Here is a 22,303-nt window from a genome sequence, read left to right as displayed (position 1 = left end):
GTCTTTCAACAAGGGATACTATTGCAGTCTTAGTAGATTTCCCTTTCTGGAACCCATGCTGTTCATCACATATGAAATTAATTTCTTCCAGGTGCATCAATAACCTATTTAAAACTACTCTTTCAAAAATTTTACTTATTACATTTAGAATACTAATGGGTCTATAATTTTCACTCTTTCAGAATCACCGCTCTTGAAAATTGGCAAAATTTTTCCTTGTTTCAGATCATCAGGGAAAATACCCTGCTCTAGTGAAGTATTAAGGAGATGCAATAAAGGGTCCAGTAATTCATTTTCACATTCTTTTAAAATTTTGCTTGAGACCCCATCCAATCCTACTGTTTTTTTGTTATTCAAATTTTTTATTATTCTTGACAACTCATCTCTTGATAATGGATGAAATTTAAATACCTTTTCAATTGGCTCAGCATTTAATGTAGTTGTATTATAAGTATTAGTGTTCAGTGACTTTTGGAGATTATATGCAACCTGTTGATAATATTTATTGAAAAAGTTACAGCATTGTAACTAAACAGCATTGAACCACAGAATACATACAGAATGGAAACTAAGCTAGTATCCTGTCACAAAAATCCGCCATATTGAAAGTTCAACATTGTAAATATAGTGAGGTCCACGTTATAATGACAGTATTTGATCAACTTTGGTTTTGCTATCCTTGTCTATCATTCGACAAAGCCGGTGGTACTATCCTTTTCTAGGTCCACAACGATGACAGTTATGTTTTTGACAGTGTAGAAATATAATTAATTAATGCAGAGAATCGGCATCGCTATTCTTCTATCTTCATCCACTGCCATTATAACATGGACCACACTATAGTATAGATGGGAGGTTCGGATCACTTTACTGATCCGAATCAATCGGTCACCTGAGTTATTTAGATGTATTCTGTGACTGAACTATCAAAGAGTTATGTTGCAAGCTTCTATAGCTTCTATAGCGTCTATTATTCAACAAAGCGGATAGCGCTATCTCTTTCTCGCTTTGCTCTGTTGCCAGATCGTATTTTAACAATGTAGAATTGATCATTAATTAACAAAATTATGAAAATTCATTATAAAATTTTGAAAAATATATCTTGCTTGATAAAATATAATTGATTATTTTAAACGAGAATGAACCGTCAATATTACATCAATAAACCTGTATCAGCTACCGTCTATAGAAGGCATTGACAAGACAGAGGATCGACAACGTTCTTTCCTATCGTTCTCCACTGCCATTATAAGGTGGACCTCACTATAGATCGTTGAACTGAGCGGCACTGAACTATCAGAGTTATGTTGCACGCTTCTAGCGGCTTATTTCTCCCTACAAAAGGCATGCTCACAGCAGAACAATTCCGGTTATTTTTGGGTACCCCAAAGTACACCGGGATAACTTGAATAACAGTGTCGTTTATAGAAAACGAAAAAAGACAACATATTAATATCTTTAAGATAGTTAGCAGCTTCTTAATTAATATATTGGGGAGGATTCTCGGTGGAAAACCCTACATTGAATCGGTTAATTCATTTCATTTTATTACCTTTTATACATTGTTTTATTATTTTATTGCATTTCATTTTCAATTAAATTTCAATTTATTCAAAAACTTAATACATTAAATAGTATGTAAAAACGAAGTAAACGCAATATATTAGATTGTAACATTAATATGAAAAACAAGTAAAAGGTAAAATGAATAACTCCATGCTTGGATGACAAGTCCTTGTGCATGGAGGAGTCTACTGACAATCGATAAGAAAAAGAATAACTATACTTTATTGATACTAGATACAATAAAAAATCTACTTGCTAAGAAAATTACTAATAAAATAAGAAATTGAAAATTATCAGTGTAAAATCTGACAAAGCATTTATTGGAACAGGTCCACTTCGATACTTGTTCCGTTACTACGTAGACGTCATTTTGTCCGTCTGCACTGTCCGGTGACGTCACAGTCACGGTTACACGTCACTGTCATACTCAAGATTGTTTTCTAATATTATTCGTCGTTTCAATTTTAACATTTGTATTATTCAATTTTTTGGAATTTATTTCGTCTTTTAGGCATCTTACTTTCTTGATATTTGCTATTTTTTCATCAAACGTTTGCAAACGTTTTGCTTACGTATCGAGCATTTCCGGCTTGTCCTTTGTCAGTTGAGCCTTAGCTTGTTTCCTTGCCTTTGATCACGTCTAGTCGGTGAGTGCACATTCGCTCCTGGTCTAACCTTTTTCATCCAAATTCATCTGGTTTACTGAACGTTTTTAAATGTGAATTATTCCTTCAAATTAATTCTTCAAATGTATTCATCAACTGTGATTCAATTATTCATCAATTTCTTCGTGTATTTACGTTGATAAACTTTGTCAAAGTTCCATAGTATTGTGTTAGCGTCTATCGCCATTCTTCTATCAACATGTTTTCGACATTTGAAATTCAAACTTTCAATTTCATCATCTCTACCGTTTGGAAATCGTTCTGAAAATTTCACAACTTGAAATTCGGATTATTTGTTTGGAATTCTACATTTTCCTGCTCACATTTCCATTGTTGGAATTGCCTACTGTGTTGGACGCTTCCATTCTCGTCATCACGTGGCCATCATATCGTCGCTTGCTGATGTCCTGTTCCTTGGGGTACCGTGGATTCCTTGCCTGTCTACCTGGCTGCATCTCTTCCTCAAAATTTTATTCAGGTTACATAAATCGTTTCATTCAACTTTCATTTACTCATGTATTGCATAACTGTTCATGAAAATACTAACAGCGTGTCGATACTGGACCACGTTGTTCTCTATCTCTAATTCAAACATTTTAATGTGCATTCATATTATTTTTGTAGCTATCATTCAGCTTTTACGGCAATTAAAAATATTTAATTGTCCGTACTTATTCGGCATTCAAGCCTATGTTCATGAATTCAATATGTTGGAGTGTATGTCTCATTGAGAGCACTGTCCTACGTTATTTCAAAGTTATAATATGTATTCATTGTATTTGATAGCTACCCTTGGCTTACAAGTGTATTAATGTCGACCGAGACATTCAATTTTGATAGCTACCCTTGGCTTATAAGTGTATTTTCATGTCTAAATTATTGTATTAATGTCGACCGAGACATTCAATTTTGATAGCTACCCTTGGCTTATAAGCGTATTTTCATATCTAAATTATTGTATTAATGTCGACCGAGACATTCAATTTTGATAGCTACCCTTGGCTTATAAGTGTATTTTCATGTCTAAATTATTGTATAATGTCGACCGAGACATTCAATTTTGATAGCTACCCTTGGCTTATAAGTGTATTTTCATGTCTAAATTATTGTATTAATGTCGACCGAGACATTCAATTTTGATAGCTACCCTTGGCTTATAAGCGTATTTTCATATCTAAATTATTGTATTAATGTCGACCGAGACATTCAATTTTGATAGCTACCCTTGGCTTATAAGTGTATTTTCATGTCTAAATTATTGTATTAATGTCGACCGAGACATTCAATTTTGATAGCTACCCTTGGCTTATAAGCGTATTTTCATATCTAAATTATTGTATTAATGTCGACCGAGACATTCAATTTTGATAGCTACCCTTGGCTTGCAAGCGTATTCTCATATCTGAGTTGTTCTATTGATGTCTAACTTGACATTCAAATCATTGAAGGCCTATGTCGCTTGTATTCAACATTGACAATTATTTCATTGTATTTCTTAATTGAGACGCCGAGTAGTAAACATCGTTGTTTAGAGCTGCGGAACATAATAACAATTGTGTTGTGATTATTGCAAAAGTGAGTTATAGCTGATAGACTAGTGAATCCATCCGTTACGTTACGTATGAGATCACCGGTCAGGGCGCCATATGGATTAATTCCGGAATTCGAGGAAGTGGGAGAAGAGCAGGAGCAATCATCATCTTCAGGACAGGTCCAGGAGTCCCCTACAATGGAGAAACCAGCAGAGCAATCTACATCAAAGGTAATCAGCAATGAATTTTCAAAGGATTATGAACTTTTAAAGCAGATAAAGCACGAACTTAATCTATGGGCGGAAGCGGAATATGAAAAAAGAAAAGTTCTGAGGGCTGATTTCGACAGATTTATTTCAATAACTAATGAATTGTCGGAAACAATCGTCAAACTAGAAACAAGGTCAGTGACAATTTCACAGCTAGCGGCAGGGCTCGGAAACACTAATAAGGGTATTCAGGAGTCCCTTAAAAATAAATAAGGCGGTAGACACTATGAAACAAAGTGAAAGTAGGCCTATGTTAAGCTATGCTGATATGGTGCAGTTGCCAGGAAAATTGAAGGACAATAAAGTTGCAGGGAACAATGTTAGGAAACTACAACCACAGGAGCATATAGTTATGTTGCAGCCAGTCAAACCAGTCCTGAACGAAGCGGAAAACAGTAGAATTATTGAAAATGTATTGCGGAGAATATCAAAAACAAAGACGATATTAGAGTTAAAAAGACCGTGAATGTTAGAGGAGGTGGCCTCATGATTTTTCTGAATTCGGAAGAGGACAAGAAGAAAATCATTGAAAATGAGGCGTTGAAGACTGGAAATATGAAAAATTTGAAAATAGTTGAACCACAGAATAGGAAACCACGTTTAATAATTTACGATGTCCCTAGTGATTTAAGCAAAGAGGAACTAGCCGAGAGTATTTTCAACAAAAACTTTGCTATCTCTGAACTAGGAAAAGAATCATTTTTAAACGGATGTAAGCCTCTCTACAAGGTTGGACCAAAGAACAAGGAAGTAGTTCATTGGATCATTGAATGTGAGCCCGAGATAAGAAGAATTCTAATAAATAGGAAACGAGTCTTTGTCGACATGACTTCTTGCAGGTTAAATGACTTTATTTCGGTTCAACGGTGCTTCAAGTGCCAGTGCTTTGGTCACGTTTCAAAGTATTGCAAAAAAGAAAGTGAAGTCTGCGGTCACTGTGCTGAAGATCATAGTACTAAAGATTGTCCAAATACCGCCAAGGAAGCAATATGTAGCAATTGTAAGAAGAACAAAAAGCCATCAAATCATAAAGTTCACGATCCACAATGTCCTAGCCACCAGAAATCATTGCAGCAATTGATTGAAAAGACTAATTATGGGATTGTTTAAAAATATATATTGTTCTCAAAAAATAATAAATCAGACTGGAAATATTGTGATGGATATTAATGAAATTTTAGGTAATTTGAATTATACATATAGAGTTCAACAAAGATCAAAAAGTAGGACATCACTCGTATTTAATTTTGGAGGTTACACTGACCTGAATATTTCCTTCGCCAGCGTAAAAAACGGAAAAGTAAATATTTCCAAGGGCATTGCTACCGTAGTAAATAGGAAATGTATGAGCATTGATTACTTCAATAGTCTAACTACTATATTTTCACAAACAAAGCAAATTGATGCGTCGGTGAAATTCGACGAGACATTGAAAATACTCAATTTGTTTTTATTGACAGATAATAGTAACTTGCTTTCCAATCTAGAAATATTACTATCTATGATCGATGAATGGGCTTCAGATAAACAAGCTCTGACAGTTGGAATTGATTTTTTTGGAACCATGGCTGATGTATCTTGTATTGATCTCTTAAGTACTGTCTTGGCAACAAAACACATTAAATATGTGTTTTACTACAAGGGTATAAATAATCTTACATTTTTAAATATTCCAGAAGAGAAAAACAATGAGAAACCATGTCCAACGGGATACTTACCTGAAAAACCACCCAAACATGAATTTATAAATAGTATGCTGGAGCTCAGAAATCTTCTGAGTCAACATGATCAGATAAATTCTATTATTTACTATGAAATTCTGACTAACATTACAAAAAAAAACTTATTGAGCTCTTATTCGTACCTAATAGAGATAAAGCGTAAAGAGATGAATATTTATGATAATAATCTAAGAACATTTCTATGGCCAACTAGGAAAAGTTATAGAATGGGCTTCTGCTTGGATAACGAAGGAACCTACGTGGAATTCAACGAGAGTAATAAAAGATTCTTAACAAAAGAAAAATACATTCTTGTTAGTAGAGATACACAACTCATGTTAAACGGTGAGCTGTATCAGAAAATATCATCAATTGACATTTCTGCTTCAAGTCTTCCTAATATTACGTGGATAGATGGTGTGCCAGGGTGTGGAAAGACGTTTGAAATACTGAACCAGCATAAACCAGGAATAGATTTAGTTCTCAGTCAAACAAGAGCAGGAATCAAAGACATCAGAGAGGCTGTCATTCATAAGTACGGTAAGGATTACTGTAGAAAGATAATAAGATCAGATTACAGAACCGTTTCATCTTTCATTATAAATGGAGTGGGCAAGAAATATCATCGTGTCTTTATAGATGAGGCTGTACTGATGCATGCTGGCTACATTGGTTTCATTGCGAAATTATCAGGATGCTCCGAAGTTTTCCTACTTGGTGATTCTAAACAGATTCCTTACATCGAAAGGAGTGGACTGAAAGTTAGATGGTCTCATCCTTCAGTTTTTTGTGAGCCCACACGGAAAGTGACTTTAACTAGAAGATGTCCGATCGATGTATGCTGCGCACTATCCAAATTCTATGGTAAAATTGAAACAACTAGTGGAACTCTTCGCTCAATTAGGAAGACCATCTTTAACGGCGGTCTTCCACAGCTTGATCCAGAAACACTTGTATTAACATACACGCAGAATGAGAAAAAAATTATTCAAGAGTTACTAGGTGACAGGATTGATAAAACAATAAAAATTCACACGATACACGAAGCACAAGGTCTTACTTATAGAAATGTTATTCTAGTGAGGACAAATTCAAAGGATCTAGAGATCTATAACAGTGAAAGTCATGTGATTGTAGCACTCAGTAGGCACACTCATAGTTTCAACTATCTAACAACAGCGGAGAATGATCTCATATCATTGCTTATAAAAAACACATTAAGCTTTGATGATAAATATATAATGAGATGGCAGAGGAAAATAGAGGAGAACAAGCATGGAGGGGTGCGTATGAATAAGCATGATGATGAGTAATAATAACGTGCTGGATGTGGCAAATGAACTTGATTCCGTGGATGAGATAGAGGACAGTGTGATTGAGGATAAACAACAACTCCACGTTGCTCTTCAACACTCTAATATAACTGTATTTTCTCTCAATATCAGAAGTATTAGGAAGAACTTCGATGACCTGATGATTCAACTACAGGATATGTCCCATGATTTCGATAATAATACTAACAGAATGCTGGATCAAAAGAGATTATACACAGAAGCAACTGAAGGACTACAATATTTTTCACTCTTTGAATAATCGTACTCAAAATGATGGAGTAATTGTATATGCAAAGGAAAATCTCAATGTACAATCGGTAGAACTAAATATCAGACAGGCCAACGTTCTTCATCTACGACTTCAAACATCAAAGGAGAGATATAATATATTAGCAGTGTACAGATCACCTTCCTACGCCAGCATAACAGAGTTTTTAGAGGACTTTGAAACAGTGCTTGGTAGACTGAGAGGTCAACTTATTATTTGCGCAGGAGACTTCAACATTAATACGCTACAGCCACATCAGCATTATCAACTTGATGATTATTACGACTTATTGAGTGAACACGGTTTGAAGAACTGCATTAAAAAGGCTACCAGAGTAACAGCGGGAACGTCTTCTTGTTTGGATCATATGTTGACCAACTGTAAAAGTAAAATCCATCCAATCGTGTATCACTCGAGTATCACAGACCACTTCATTACAATTCTTGGACTGGAAGAACATCAGTTAGACAGAACAAATGGGGATGAACAGAGCTCAACTAACTGTCAACTCTCAACTAACTGTAAATCTGTCAACTTGAACGGCTTGAGGAGAGGACTGCGAGTGGAACAATGGACGGAGGTTTTTGAGTCAAATAACACAGACTCAGCTTACGAAAAGTTCCTAGAAATTCTACAAAAACATATGGAGAGCAATACACATCATTACAGACAAAAGAAGAGGATCAAGAGCATAAAACCATGGATAACACGAGGACTTATCTCAGCTATAAGAACAAGGGATTCTCTAAATAGAAGAAGGAAGCTGGACCCAGAGAACGGAGAACTCGCTAACTACTACCGAAGATACAGAAATACACTGACGTCACTCATCCAAACTACAAAAGAAAATTATTTCAAGATGCAACTAAATGAAGCAAACAATGATGTAAGGAAGACATGGAAAATAATCAAGGATGCTACAGATTCAGATCAGAAAAAGGATATACAACTGAATGCTTTGAAAATTAATGGTGACATAGTCACACTGAAAGATAATCCTAGAGAACTATTGAGTCATGTAAATAATTTCTTTGTTAATATTGGAGAGAGTATGGCTAACAAAATATCTGAGAGTCTGAATAAAAATATTAACGAAATTATAGCAGATAATGTACCAGAATTGCATGTACAGAGTAATATGTTTCTTTTCCCCATAGATGAAAAGGAAATAATAAACACAATTGATTCTTTACACATCATAGTGCACCAGGCCTAGATGGATTAGATAACAGGACCTTGAAAGGAATAAAAGATTTAATTTCTAAGCCTTTAACTCATATTTTTAATCTGAGCTTGTTATATGGTACTTTTCCAAGAGCAATGAAGCAAATCTGTGTCAGACCTATACATAAAGCAGGCGATAAACTAATTATTAGTAATTATAGACCTATTTCACTGATTAGCAATGTATCAAAAATTTTAGAAAAACTAGTTAAATCAAGATTAATAAGCTTTTTAGAAATTAATAATATTCTTTCTCCTAACCAATTTGGCTTCCGCAAAGGTATAAGTACAGAATTAGCTGTACTAGAATTATCAAAATTTGTAACTAGCAATTTAGAGGAAAAGAATAAATGTCTAGCAGTATTTTTAGATTTAGCAAAGGCCTTCGACTCTGTTTCTCATGACTTATTAATAAAAAAGCTTGAGGCAATAGGTATAAGAGGAGTGCCACTTGAATGGTTCAGATCCTACCTCAGCAATCGACAGCAAAAAACAAAGGTTGAGAACCATATGAGTGCAGAGGGTTGCTTAGGGTAATAGATATAGTTTTAGATTTTTGGAATTTTTGTATTATCTGTTGTAGCATAAATTAGTATTAATTTGATGATAACCTCGACACATATATTATATAGTGAGGTATCATTTTTGTAAACACTGAATATTGTTATATTATTGAAAATATATGAAAAAATATGTAATGTATGAATTTATGAATAAACTCCTCTGGATGTGTCGTCCAACATCCAGAGAAATTATTATTATTTGATAGCTACCCTTGGCTTGCAAGCGTAATCTCATATCTGAGTTGTTCAATTGATGTCTAACTTGACATTCAATTCATTGAAGGCCTATGTCGCCTGTATTCAACATTGACAATTATTACATTGTATTTGATAGCTACCCTTGGCTTGCAAGCGTAATCTCATATCTGAGTTGTTCAATTGATGTTTAACTTGACATTCAATTCATTGAAGGCCTATGTCGCCTATAACTCAATATTAACAATTATTTCATTGTATTTGACAGCTACCCTTAGCTCACAAGCGTTATTTTAAGGACACTGACGCCTATTTCAATGTGTATGACATTGACCTTGGAACTTCATTTCAATATATAGAGCATTATCTACATCTCATTGTTATTTGTTATTATTCTTTTTAAAATCATTAAGATTGAATTTTTCAGCAGTAACTTCATTATTGTATCATTTAAAATTTTCTATTCTCAATTCAGGTATTATTGACAGTACCTTATCAATTGTTGTCAGTCGTCAATGGTCATTAGTGTCATTGACCTAAATTCATTTAAAGTTGGTAATCGCTTATTTTCTAACGGTTTTATTACATGTTGTAATAAAATTCATCTAAAGATTTTATTCGATTTAATCTACTTACACTTGTTTTTGTATGTGGCCATCTGCCTATTATTTTATTAATATTAAATCTCATCTTGTTGACTCATTTTGTCTTTTATTGGCGTACTCACCACACTTCAAGCTATCAGTTTTTTATGCACAGAATTCAGAGATTTATTTGTAGGTATTAATACCAACTATCATTCACAGTCTACTGCCCTGACTTTGGATTCTGTCAATCAGCAAAAATAATAGTTCAACAAGTAAGTTACTTGAACTAAAAAAAATTTGAATTAATTTAATATGCGGCATTCAAGGTTCAAAATATAAATAAAAAGTACAGTTTCTGATTTATTTTTTACATGATTCCCATCATTTCCACTGACTGAACCTCCAAAAATCATAACTGACCTTGATATAGACGCCAACTTCCTTGGTGGGATCCCAGAGGAACTGAATGGTGTTGAGCAGCGAGTCGTGCTGGAGGACGTCGACTATGCCGTAGGAGAGAGGCAGGTCGGCTTCGAGCAGGCGTTGCATCGGGTGGCTGGCCACCCACGCTGCCATCTGCTCGCTCTCTGTGTACTGCAGGCGACGCTCGTGGAAGCTCAGGCGCACCACGCTCTGAACAAACACATTTATTTGTCATCAAACTACAAATTAAGTAGACAAATTGCAATGAAGAAATAAAATAGAATAGCATTTATAAAATAGAATTATAGTGCCCTTTAAAATTAATAAAATAATAAAAGAAGGATACAGATTTTATTAATTTTAAAGGGTACTATAATTCTATTTTATAAATACAAGAAAGTAGCCCTGAATTCATACATTTTAAAGAATAGCATTTATTTGTCATCGTATTTACAAGAACAAATGGACATCTCCAACAGAGTATAGTATTATCCACATGATCACAGTATAAAATCAAAGTTACAAAGATATATCACAGAAAAGACAACATCTAATATTCATCTTAAGGTGCCTACAGACTTGAGCGCCACGAACACGCGCATTCAACTTTTCGTCAGCTGATGCTATACATATTATATATATTTATCTCACTGTCTCTGATCAAATACTGATATAATAAGCTGAACATCAGCTGATTAGCAAAATGTGCGTGTTCGTGCAGGACTTCCTATATACCGGAACTGCGCCTACAAAAAAAAAATGGCCACCGTAAGTGGTGGCCGGAATTGATATCTAAACAGGAACTAGACGAACCGAGATTTCGACAAACTGAAACGCTCACTAACAGCTGATTAGTGATTTTTTTCTCAGTAGGAATTTCTATATGACCACCACATACGGCGGTCATTTTTTACTTTCCTTGCCCTACTACCATAGGTTTGATAGTAAAGTATTGCTTTCCAAAAAAAAATTAACGTACCCCAATTTCAAGTTTTCTATACGTTTCAAGGTCCCCTGAGTCCAAAAACATGATTTTTGGGTGTTGGTCTGTGTGTGTGTATGTCTGTGAACACGATACCTATAACCGATTGACTTTAAATTTTAAACTTAAGGTCCTTATACCATGAGGACCCGACAGCAAGAAATTCAATAAAATTCAATTCAAGATGGCGGATAATTACTAAAAAATCATGTTTTTCTCAAAAACAGCTCTAACGATTTTCTTCAAATTTATACCATGGATAGCTATTTATATGCCCTATCAACTGACATGAGTCTCATTTCTGGGAAAATTGCAGGAGCTACGTAATATTCTTCAGAAAAATGGCGGATAATTTCTAAAAAAACAATTTTTTCACGGTTTGCTCGAAAACGGCTCTAACGATTTCCTTCAAATTTATACCATGGATAGCTATTAATAAGCCCTATCAACTGACATGAGTCCCATTTCTGGGAAAATTGCAGTAGCTTCGTAATATTCTTGAGAAAAATGGCGGATAGTTACTAAAAAAAACATGTTTTTCACGATTTTCTCAAAAATGAGTAGACCGATTTATTTCAAATTCATACACTCTATACTTATTTATCAGCTCTTTTCCCTGGGAAACTAATGAGGTTCACCCAATCCTTGAGAAATATGGACTTTGTGAACTCCCTCTCGTGCATGAGGTATAAGGTAGAGGAGTTTATAAGAAGAACACATAGTCGAGATATTTCATCTGTAAAAAAGCTGTTTTGACGACTTTTAAAAAATCATCTAATTTTACAATTTTATTTACACAAAGAAAAAAGTACTCTGAAAACAATTATTATATATACACATATACAGTAGTCTGATCGTAGTTTCAAATATGTTGCCGCCAATCGTCATTATGTTATTCCCCAAAATTATTCTCGTTTAAGAATGAGGCTTACAGTTCAATGAACAAGGAAAGTTGTGTGAGTGTACCACACCAGATTTTTTTTCTAGGCTCTGTTCCGGTAGTATATAGGAGGTCCTGGTTCGTGGCGCGCAAGTTTGTACGCACCTTCAGAAGCAATAAGATAAACAAGCATCGATGCAAAGAACAATAAATCTATAGAAAACTGAGGCCATTGAGGCTTATATCATGCCACTCTTGGGGAGAATAACATTATTTTGATTTTAACCACTCCTACAGTATACATTCAAACTTACTTGAGGTAACATGTCTAGCACTACTTACTGGTAACTTATTGAATAACTTATTTCTCATATAGTTAAGTTCTTTTCGGTATATGACAATCTAACTTCTAGTTGATTATTATTTCTTGTCGAGTGGCCATGAATGTTTGTTACTCCAAGTTTGAGGTTATAGACATTATTAAAAGTATTATTTATTGAATAGGCTCAGAACTGAAAATTGGATTGAATTTTATTCAACGCATTTTTCAACGTGAAAATTTAAACGTATTTGGGAGCTAATATAACTGAAGTGAATGAAATAATTTACCTTGAGAACCTTGCCTCTGTAGTTGGACAAGTCGCCGAGTTTCTTCAGTTTGATTTCGTAGGACTGGCCTTGATTGAGATAAGTCTGCGTTTCTTCGTTGACCTTCGTTGCTATCGATGTTGCAGCCGCTAACACGTACTGGAATCTGAAATCAAAAGAGAGTTCTTGTCAAATAAAGTATTATTTTGTAATCAAATAGAATGAAGATTAAGATAAAATATTGCATGAAATTGCTTTTACGTGATTCAGAACTTACCTAGAACTGTCGATAAATTCATCCGTAACAAATTAATGTTAATGATGAAGTTCTGGAAAACTGTTCTCATATTTATAATTATTGGCTTCATTAAATTATTGAGTGGATTTATAGGTTGCCATTAATGTTTTTATCCATCCTACCTTGACAGCAATGTATCAATAAAAGGATGGATTCACAACCTAAATAGACAAAATTTGTTGGATGTATGATTTGTCATAATTTTTGAAGTAGTTGAAGGTATTGCATCCATCCTAGATCTTACAGAGTCCTTCAGTAGTCCTCGTTTATGGATATCATTTGTTATTTGTTTGTTATTATATCGACCTATGCATAAAATAGAATGCATAAGGAGCAATGTATCAAGTACGCTGCACATACGGACAATAAAAGTAGCTTCCTCTAGCTGCCGCGGGAGCGCAGAATTGGAAATGTCCGGAACTGAGAATAAGGTAACCTACATGACATTTTGGAAATGTCCAGAACTAAAAACAACGTACAGAACATGACATTTCCAATTCAGTATTCCCGCAGCAACAACTGGAAGCTACTATTGTTCATGTGTGCAAGATGCTTTGTAATACGGATGGGATCGCTAACAGTACTCGTTGGATTTTATATTCTTTCAATATTATATAATTTATAATATTTTATATTATATTTGGTAGTTGTTGATGGTATTTCAATCGGCGTTCAAAGATATTGTGTTTTTCCATTCACTCTCAGCCCATCTACAGAGATATTTAATCATGAACTTAGACTTCATTACATGCATGAAAAGTGTGTATATAAATTTACTTCAGATGTGCTTTCATGGAACACGTCCATCATGTGTTACATTAGTCTGGGAAATAAATTTTTAGGGCTAAAGAAACGAGACGGGGCCGCTGAAAACAATGGATGGACAGGCAGAAAATCGAGTTACCCTTCAGTGGTCGCCTATTGTTATTGAATTTCGACATTTTCGTGGTCTATTGTTAAGGTTTCCACTCTGAGGAATATTTTGGTGGACCAGTCAGCTTACTTTAAGGCACTTTCAGCAGTAAACCAGTGGTAGCATACAGTTATTGGATAAACACACACATTACTATCGTTCGATGATGAGTACAAACGTACGTGGTGCGTAAAGCCCACATCGATTTTTGGACGTAAATTTCATTTGTTTGATGGCCTTATCAAGTCTACGAGATTGGATGGAACTTGACAAACACATTATACATTTCATATGTTTGCCAAGTTGTGTTCAATCTAATAGAATTTAAAAGGACGCCAAAAAATCGTACGTTCGTCGTCGTCGTCTTCCTACAAGGATTAGGCAATTTGCCTGTTCCAACTTCAAACTCACCATCACATCCATCTTTTACGGGGTCTGCCTACACTTCTCCTTCCAACCAGGTTATACAACATGACTGCCCTGGGAATACTGTCGCTCTCCATCCTTTCAACATGCTCTTTCCAGTTTTGCCGATTTTCTTCAATCTTCTGCCATATGGAGATTATGTTAAGCTCGCTTCTTATATCAACTTTATGAAGCCTATCTTCCCTTGTGCACCCTTTTACTGCTCTTAAAAACCTCATTTCGGCAGCCTGTAACCTACTCCATTCTTTCTTCCTAGGTATCCAAGATTCAGAGCCATATAAGAGCGTTGGAATAGCCATAACCTTATAGAATTTAAGTTTTGTCTCTCTCCTGGCTCTGTTTCTCAAAGTCCTATTTATTGTTCCACAAATGGATTGGAATCTATTCATTTTTACACTCAAGTCTTGGTCCATTTCATAGGTTATATCAAATCCCAAATACTTGAAGTGTGATACTTGTTCCAGGACTTTATTATCGAGGACTATTTTAGATCTCAATGGATATTTTCCCTGGAAAGCCATCACCTTCGTTTTGCTGAATGAGATCGTCATGCCATACTCAGCACTGAGGAGATTCAGATGGTATAATGCTCTCTTTCCTCATCCTCAGTTTCTTGCAATATTACCTGGTCATCAGCAAACCACAGTGAACTGAGAAGCATCGTAGGAGATATCTGGAGGCCTCCTTGTATCTTTTGCTTCCAACTTCTACACAGATCATCAGCATACACATTGAAAAATGTTGGAGAAAGCGGACAACCTTGTCTTAAGCCAAATAAGTTCAATAAGTATTAATAAGTAACTCAAGTTAGTCTGTATACAGCTAGTGAGCAAGTTGAGGTTCATCAAATGAACAATTGGGAATAATATAATTACAAGTACTGGATCACTGACTTAGATTCAATAATTAGTAGATCCAATAGAAAATACAACAGATGTAAGGTGCAAAGTAATAGATAAGTTAGTGTTCTACATTCAAGGATCCACATGGGGCCACCAATGAGGGAAATGAAGCGGAATTAGAGGACAATAAAGTATGCTATCCGAGCGCTAGAGGATGAACCTTTAGCCCAGTGTACAGGTAGCGCGGCCCCGTCTCGTTTCTTTTACCCAATGTTTAATTGGAAAAGCCTTTCTTTTCATCTCCCCTTCTGACAGTTTGAAGTGAATCTGACAACAGCTCACCTGCAATCCTCAGCCGACGGCTCCGATGAACTAGTGGGAGACATACACGACGAGCTGACAGCAATGTTACTATTCTTGTTGCCTTCCAACTCGGACCTCTTGCTCGCCGCTGCAGCAGCTCTGGTACTGCCTTCTCCACAGGCGATCTTCTCCTTGAAGTCGTTAGCGCTCTTCTCGCTAGATAGCGCTGACATCGTGTTGTCTGGAATCACAAGGCACACGGGTACTGGCGGGGCAGGCTTGTCTTTGCGTTCATCTACAACAAACATAATTATGTTACATTTTAAAACATGCTACACAACTTTCAATAATCTTTAGTCAAATAATATATCATTCCAATCGTAACCTAGCATAATCGAGTGCCTAAAATAAAATGAATTTAAACAAGACTTCAACTTTCATGGGCTGTCGGCAGTTACATTTGTTTGAACATCCTTAATGCTGCATCCACATGTTGGCCCAATACGTACAAATGACGACCAGCGCCAGAGTGTGGATGGGGGGTTTGCCAGCGCTCGTCTTCATTGGCCTTTGTTGGCCATCGTTCCGTTTTTTGTCGAGCGAAGGCCAGCTCAGCGAAGACCAATGAAGGCCAGTGCAAACTACCCATCCACACACTTGTCAACCAATGCGTGCTGTTTCTGTTGTCTTCTACACTGCTTATTATGGAATAATTCATCTCATTTGTCAAAGATGAGGAATTGTAATGATTGAGATAATGAACGTTTTTAAAGATGGGAAATTGTGATTGAAATTATGAACGTTTTTGAAAAGATGCGGTTTTGAAAAAAAAATATTTTCTCACCGGTTGCGTTGTATAACATCATCGATTTGAGCTGGGCCGACTGAGATTGTGACGGTGAGGTGGAGTTGATGTTGTTGGAGGCAGCATTTGCAGCGACGCCATTAGAGGGACACAGCAGATTGGGAGACAGATTGCCGCTGCCATTGCTGTTTCCATTATAGTTGTTGTAGGACAGCACACTAAAAAACAAACATATTTATTAATTGCATTAGGCAAAAAATATAATGCAATACACAAATACAATAGTATGTAGCGGACAAGAAACAGACAACTACAGTATGTGCAAAGCTTAGATTGCAACACTGCTCTTATCGAGTACAGAGCTGCCATATTTCACAGAAGCCAGAAAGCCTTTGAGCTAACTGTGTGAGAAAGAGCGAAAAAGAGAGCCTTTTTGATAGAATCAGCATAAAAACCGCAAAAGTGTGCTCATATTGTTATATTGAAATAGCATTGGCCATAAAACCAAGGTTTTCACGGACTATAGACAATATGTTTTATAATCATTGAGTAGTCACATATGGTGAGATTCACAATTTCAAGTCAGTACCTGATTAACATTCGTTTGTTGAACTTGTCTGTCATTAAGGATCAAGTCCAAGGGGCTTTTTTATAAGCTACAAGCCGGCGAGTTGGCGAGTGCGCTAGTTGTCGAGTACACACAAAACATTCCACTCGCTCAGTAGCCAAGTAGCTGGCGTATGGAATACTGTTTTCAACACTGTTTTACTGCTCTTATTACCTGTTTTTACTTATATTTAATATTTTTAGAAATTTATTCGACTTCATGCAGAGCTTGGCTTGATTTGAGAGTTAGGTTATGTCGTTATGCCTTTCGCGCCAGATTTTAAGCACTAGAATTGAGGAGTATGCGCATGCGCTAGTGCTCAAAAGCCGGCGAGTGGCGTGTTAAGTCGCCGGCAGAGTCAACTTTTTCAAGAGCTTTTTTAAACGCAGCTTTTAAGCGAGTGCGGTGAGTCTACACAAAATCACAGCTATCTACTATAGAAGGCGGTAGGAAAAGAAACGTGACAACTATGCGGTCCTGTTGCCGTCCTATGCCTAATCTATTCTCATTGACTTTACAAGAAGAATGTATAGCCCGCAATATAGGCACTTTCTCGTGGTTAGCCGACTATGAAAATTGTATGCTGAAAATCATTATTTAATCTATATAGAAGCGGAATGGCACCAATTCATTCACTCACTCATTCATAAACAGCAGAACTGATCTATAGTAAAGACATGGCTTGTTTGAATTTTACCTGTTGTCATGGTTATTATTGCCAGGAGACGGCAGCTCTTGCTTGAAAACTGTGAGCGACGGCAAAGTCAAGAGAGCATCACTGAAATATAAGAAATAAAATAAATGTCATTTCTCACGAAAACAATACAATTCAAAAGAAAAAATACAATAATGTAAATAAAAAAAAATTGGTGAGAAGATACCCTTTATTATGTGGAGTTAATACTTTGAAGACAAATATGTGCAAGTGTATCTCATAATGTTTTAGTTTTTGAGGTGACATTCACTTCATCAAGATCTCAGTTGGTCAAGAACCAGCCCCGGTAGGCAATTTCAGTACATCAATTTTCAGTTCGTCAAGTTCCTGTTGCTTTCAGAATACCCAGTGGATACAGATCATCTATTTAATTCCAAAGTTACAAAAAAAATGCGAATAATAGTGTACTATAGCCACTTGAAAGCATACACCTAACCCCTAACCTAACTCTTACCCAACTTCTACCAAACCCATTTTCACTAACTCCTAAGTAGTGTGCAACGATGTAGCTGACTGTGTATCAATCTACAACAAAAACTTGATTATGTGAAACTTGACGAACTAACCAGCTCTCAACTTCCCATTTGTTTCAGGATCTCAGTAAATGGTCGAAATAGATACCTGATGAATATCCCTAGTGTGCAACGATGTAGCTGACTTGTGTATCAGTCTGCAACGAAACCTTGATTACGTGAAACTTGACAAACTAAACGATCTTGACTGACTGAGATCCTCCGGGTTTTACCTGTTATCTCCATTATTATTATTATTAGTAAGGGTTTGTAGGTTGATAAAACACTAACGAAATTGGATGAAAATACTGTTTACTAGGCAGATTTGAGACTTTGAAGAGAAATGAGTCTAACTGTACCTGATATTGTTGTAGGAGGACTGGTTCAAGTCGACACTGATTCCAGTCAGGCCGCAAGAGCTATCCAGTTCATCTGCCAAATTGCTGCAGTTCCCCAGTTCTTCCATAGCAGGGGCCTGCCAACCCGAACTACTTTGATCATCTCTGTCATCTGAAATTGAATGCAAATAGTCTATTAAAATCAGGAATTTTTAAAAATAGAAATCATACTATTAGAGTAATAATAGATGTAATGACATTATCAAGAAAGTGCCCAATATTTATACAAGATACTACATTTGGAGTAGTCTCTCAGCTCTACAGCCTACCTGGAGAGTAATATATTAATTTAAAATGAGGAGGGGAATTACCATCTAAATAGACAATAGTACAATATATTGTCTATTTATTGTCTCTTTGCTGTTTAGGGCTACTCGTAATATAAATAGAAATTCAAATCTTAGTACCCTTTTTAAATTATTTTATCACAACATGTTTCGGACATTCATGCCATTTTTTTAACATGTTTGTGATAAAATTATTCAAAAATGGTACTGAGATTTGTAATTCTATGTATTGTCTATTTAGTTGGTCAACACCCTCCGAATATCAAATAATTGCTCTCCAGGTAGGCTGAGAGACTGAGAAAAGTGAAATATATTTCAACATCGACTACTCAATAACTTGATAGAAATGATGCGTCTTAGAGCATTCTAAATCGTAATGAAAGTATCAGTTCTATTTCATTTGTTTGTACGGAAGCATTTTAAAGGAATCATACAGTTATAAATGATTAAATTTTGTAGTTAGAATTAGTTCTATATTTTACTGGTTTAAACTGCCAAATCTGGATAGGTGAATTAAAAACTCTGTTGGTAGTCGTGATAAAAAATTGGACATATCATGCTAGCCCAACTCCTGATAGCCTAACGGGTATAAATATAGTAACACCACTATTAGTAGGCTACCACTGACTAACAATTAAATAATATTTCTTCATGAAATACAAGGATTATTTAATGTTATGGATATTATTGGCATCCTTATCTCTTTTCAAAAAATGTTGTGTTTAAAGAAAGTATTGTTTAGTGAACGTTAAACAAGTCATGTTGCAATCATAGAACTACATGCTTCAGCAATTTGAGAATTCAGTCTTTGTCTCAAATACTAAATACAGAACTTTTCTTGAAGACTAATACCGAACTTTAAGTAACAACTGAGTATTCAATGAAAGCATACAACACTATTGGGTCATCATGAATATTGATAACCTAGCCAGTAATTTTGAGCTCATTACTTGTTCTCTAGATTGAAACTTCCCAAATAGCAGTGTAAATATTCTGTTTTACATTATTTCTATGACGAACTTGAATGAAAGGGTTCACATGTGATAACTAACTGATAGGTCTACTAGTGTGAATCATAGGTTAGCAGACCTGGATCAAAATAATCCATCACGATTTTCGTCATAACAAACAGCACACTACTACACAAATAAAGATTCAGCAAGCCCAGATTCAGATATAACTCGGTTATCTTTGGCAGGGGAACTTTGAACTGCCACAAACATCTATAGGCACGGAGAGAGCACTTGATTAATTACAAAATTATCATAATGAAGTAATGTGTCAAGCTACTGTTGCATACTGTACAATGATATTCCGTGATTTAAAAAAAACATTAAATTATATATTTAATTATCATTATAGGTGTCAATGTGTATAATTAATTATAACCATTCTTTTTTAATTAATTCATTAATTAAAATTATTGATTTCTTTTGATTTTGAAATCTAACAACGTTAGATTATGATACACTCAATAAAGTTTGAGTTACTAAGTAATGGTTGGACTGTGCTTCCTAGTCGACCAAATAGCGGCGTTGCCAGATTGCGTGAAATTGAGACGTTCTAATGTGAATGATCCCATGAAATTGAACTAAATTGAAACTGATCCCATGTGACTGACGACTTTATTCAATGTGATAACATTGAATATATTTTATTTATTGTTATCTCTGTATTCTGGATTATTCCAATCACTAGTAACTATGAAATGGTTCTGATATTTAAAGACAAATTATCAATTTGTAGGTACTGGTGTATTCACAAAAACAATAAAGTGATGTAAACAAATTATTTTGTTTTTATTGGTGAAATTATCAGCAGAAGAGGCTTGAAGAAATTTTTGACAATCAAAAAAGTTTAATTTCCAATTTTGCAATCATTCATCGACATTTGAATTCAACACTATTGTTACAGATGTGGATCAACCTCAACCGCGAGTCTTTTCCCCTGATAATTTTATCAACCAGAACAATTGTGTTCATTGGGTTGGCGTTCGCAAATCAGCTGATTATCATCCAATCGGAGAGCTTCCTGCCCTGCCAACTCGTCCGCCGCCAGTGCAGAAACACCTGAAAAACGCTTCATGTGGCTTGGCCCAAAACCCGAGTTTAGCAAGCTTCATTCATAAATTATCTGTGATATTCATGCATGAATGAAATGATCAACAATCAACTGTTCACTCACCCTTAGCCTGTTTGGGAGCGGAGTCGTGGTGCATCTTGTAATCAGCTGATGACGGCAGGGGGTGCATGGGGGCCCCCGCCTTGCGCTTACGGGAGGGGTTCGCTTGCGCCCCCACTTCACTGTGTCCACCCCCCATGACGTCATCAGGCCACACCGCCCCCCATCCTCCGAGGTCCTGGTCGGCCGCCTCCAGAAACGACGACGAATTCATCATTTCGTCCGCCATTATCAGAAATTCCATCCCAGAGGGATGGTGTGGGTTGACACACCCTGTATAAGGCACTTCCTGGTGATTTAGCTGTGATCGAGAGTAACAATACGAAGAAACCGGTATCAGTATCTGGGTTTGAGCTCAACAAATTTGCCTTTGATTCCCCTCTAAAGCACAGCATAAACTTCGGTTTAGGACAATTTTAGAACTTCTTTCGACGTTGGGGATCTTGTTCTTCAAGAGTAACAACACAAATATAACAATACTAACAGTACCAATCGCTGGTTTTGGGCTCACCTTTGTCTTATATATGCACCGATGCATATGCCTAAGTTTAAAACGATTTTAAAACTTGTTTAGATGGAAGTAGTGTTAGAATGAAACAAGAAAATATCAGTATCCAGTTTGAGCACAACAAAATTGCCTTTGTTTTCTCTCTGCACCACTGCATATACCTGAGTTTAGAAACTTGTTTAGATGAGTGTAGTGTCTTACTGTAGACCAATACACGAAAATTGATATCAGTATCAATAGCTAAGTTTGAGCTCAACAAAATTGCCTTTGACGTTTCTCTGCACCACTGCATGTACAATGTTCAAAACTGTAGGGAGTCCTGAGTTCAAATGTAGTAGGACTCGCTAAACACTTGCATGGAGCCAACACACGGAGGGTCCTTGCTGTTCTTTTCAGGCAGGGCTGAATGAGGAATTTGCAGGAAAGCCATCTCGTAATGCTGCGTAGACAGGACCAGTCGTATCATGGATTTGCGCACTTTTCTCGAAACCACACGATGCCCGCCCAGGAAATACCGCGAAAAGTTGCCGCGCCTCAGATCACACTTGTTCAGCGAGTTTATTCTACGCATCACCCACTAAATTAATCTCAAACGAAAATATACAAAACCAGGCCACCCCCTATCAGTCCATCGTGATTGTTTAGTGTTGCACTAGGCAACCATGTTGTAAATGACTACCCCCCTACAATATACATGGTCTACATAAATAA

The 22,303-nt window shown here is 36.0% G+C and overlaps 1 protein-coding gene across 1 annotated transcript in view; it reads right to left on the bottom strand.

The window, feature by feature from the left end:
* The window catches only part of LOC111053479 (transcription factor CP2), a 54,758-nt gene extending 33,310 nt beyond the window's left edge, over positions 1-21,448 (bottom strand). The window contains exons 1-7 of the mRNA XM_039431256.1: positions 21,088-21,448; positions 18,578-18,728; positions 17,689-17,769; positions 16,424-16,602; positions 15,619-15,874; positions 12,819-12,963; positions 10,345-10,557 (exon numbers count right to left, since the gene is read on the bottom strand). Of these exons, the coding sequence (XP_039287190.1) occupies positions 10,345-10,557; positions 12,819-12,963; positions 15,619-15,874; positions 16,424-16,602; positions 17,689-17,769; positions 18,578-18,728; positions 21,088-21,328 (1,266 nt within the window). The 5' untranslated portion in view covers positions 21,329-21,448. The remainder of the gene's footprint in view (positions 1-10,344; positions 10,558-12,818; positions 12,964-15,618; positions 15,875-16,423; positions 16,603-17,688; positions 17,770-18,577; positions 18,729-21,087) is intronic.
* Positions 21,449-22,303: the final 855 nt, after the last annotated feature.

The sequence above is a fragment of the Nilaparvata lugens genome, chromosome 6 (assembly GCF_014356525.2).
Source record: "Nilaparvata lugens isolate BPH chromosome 6, ASM1435652v1, whole genome shotgun sequence".
NCBI lineage: Eukaryota > Metazoa > Arthropoda > Insecta > Hemiptera > Delphacidae > Nilaparvata > Nilaparvata lugens.
Note: the sequence above shows the minus strand (reverse complement) of the source record. Positions and strands in the feature narration are given on the sequence as shown.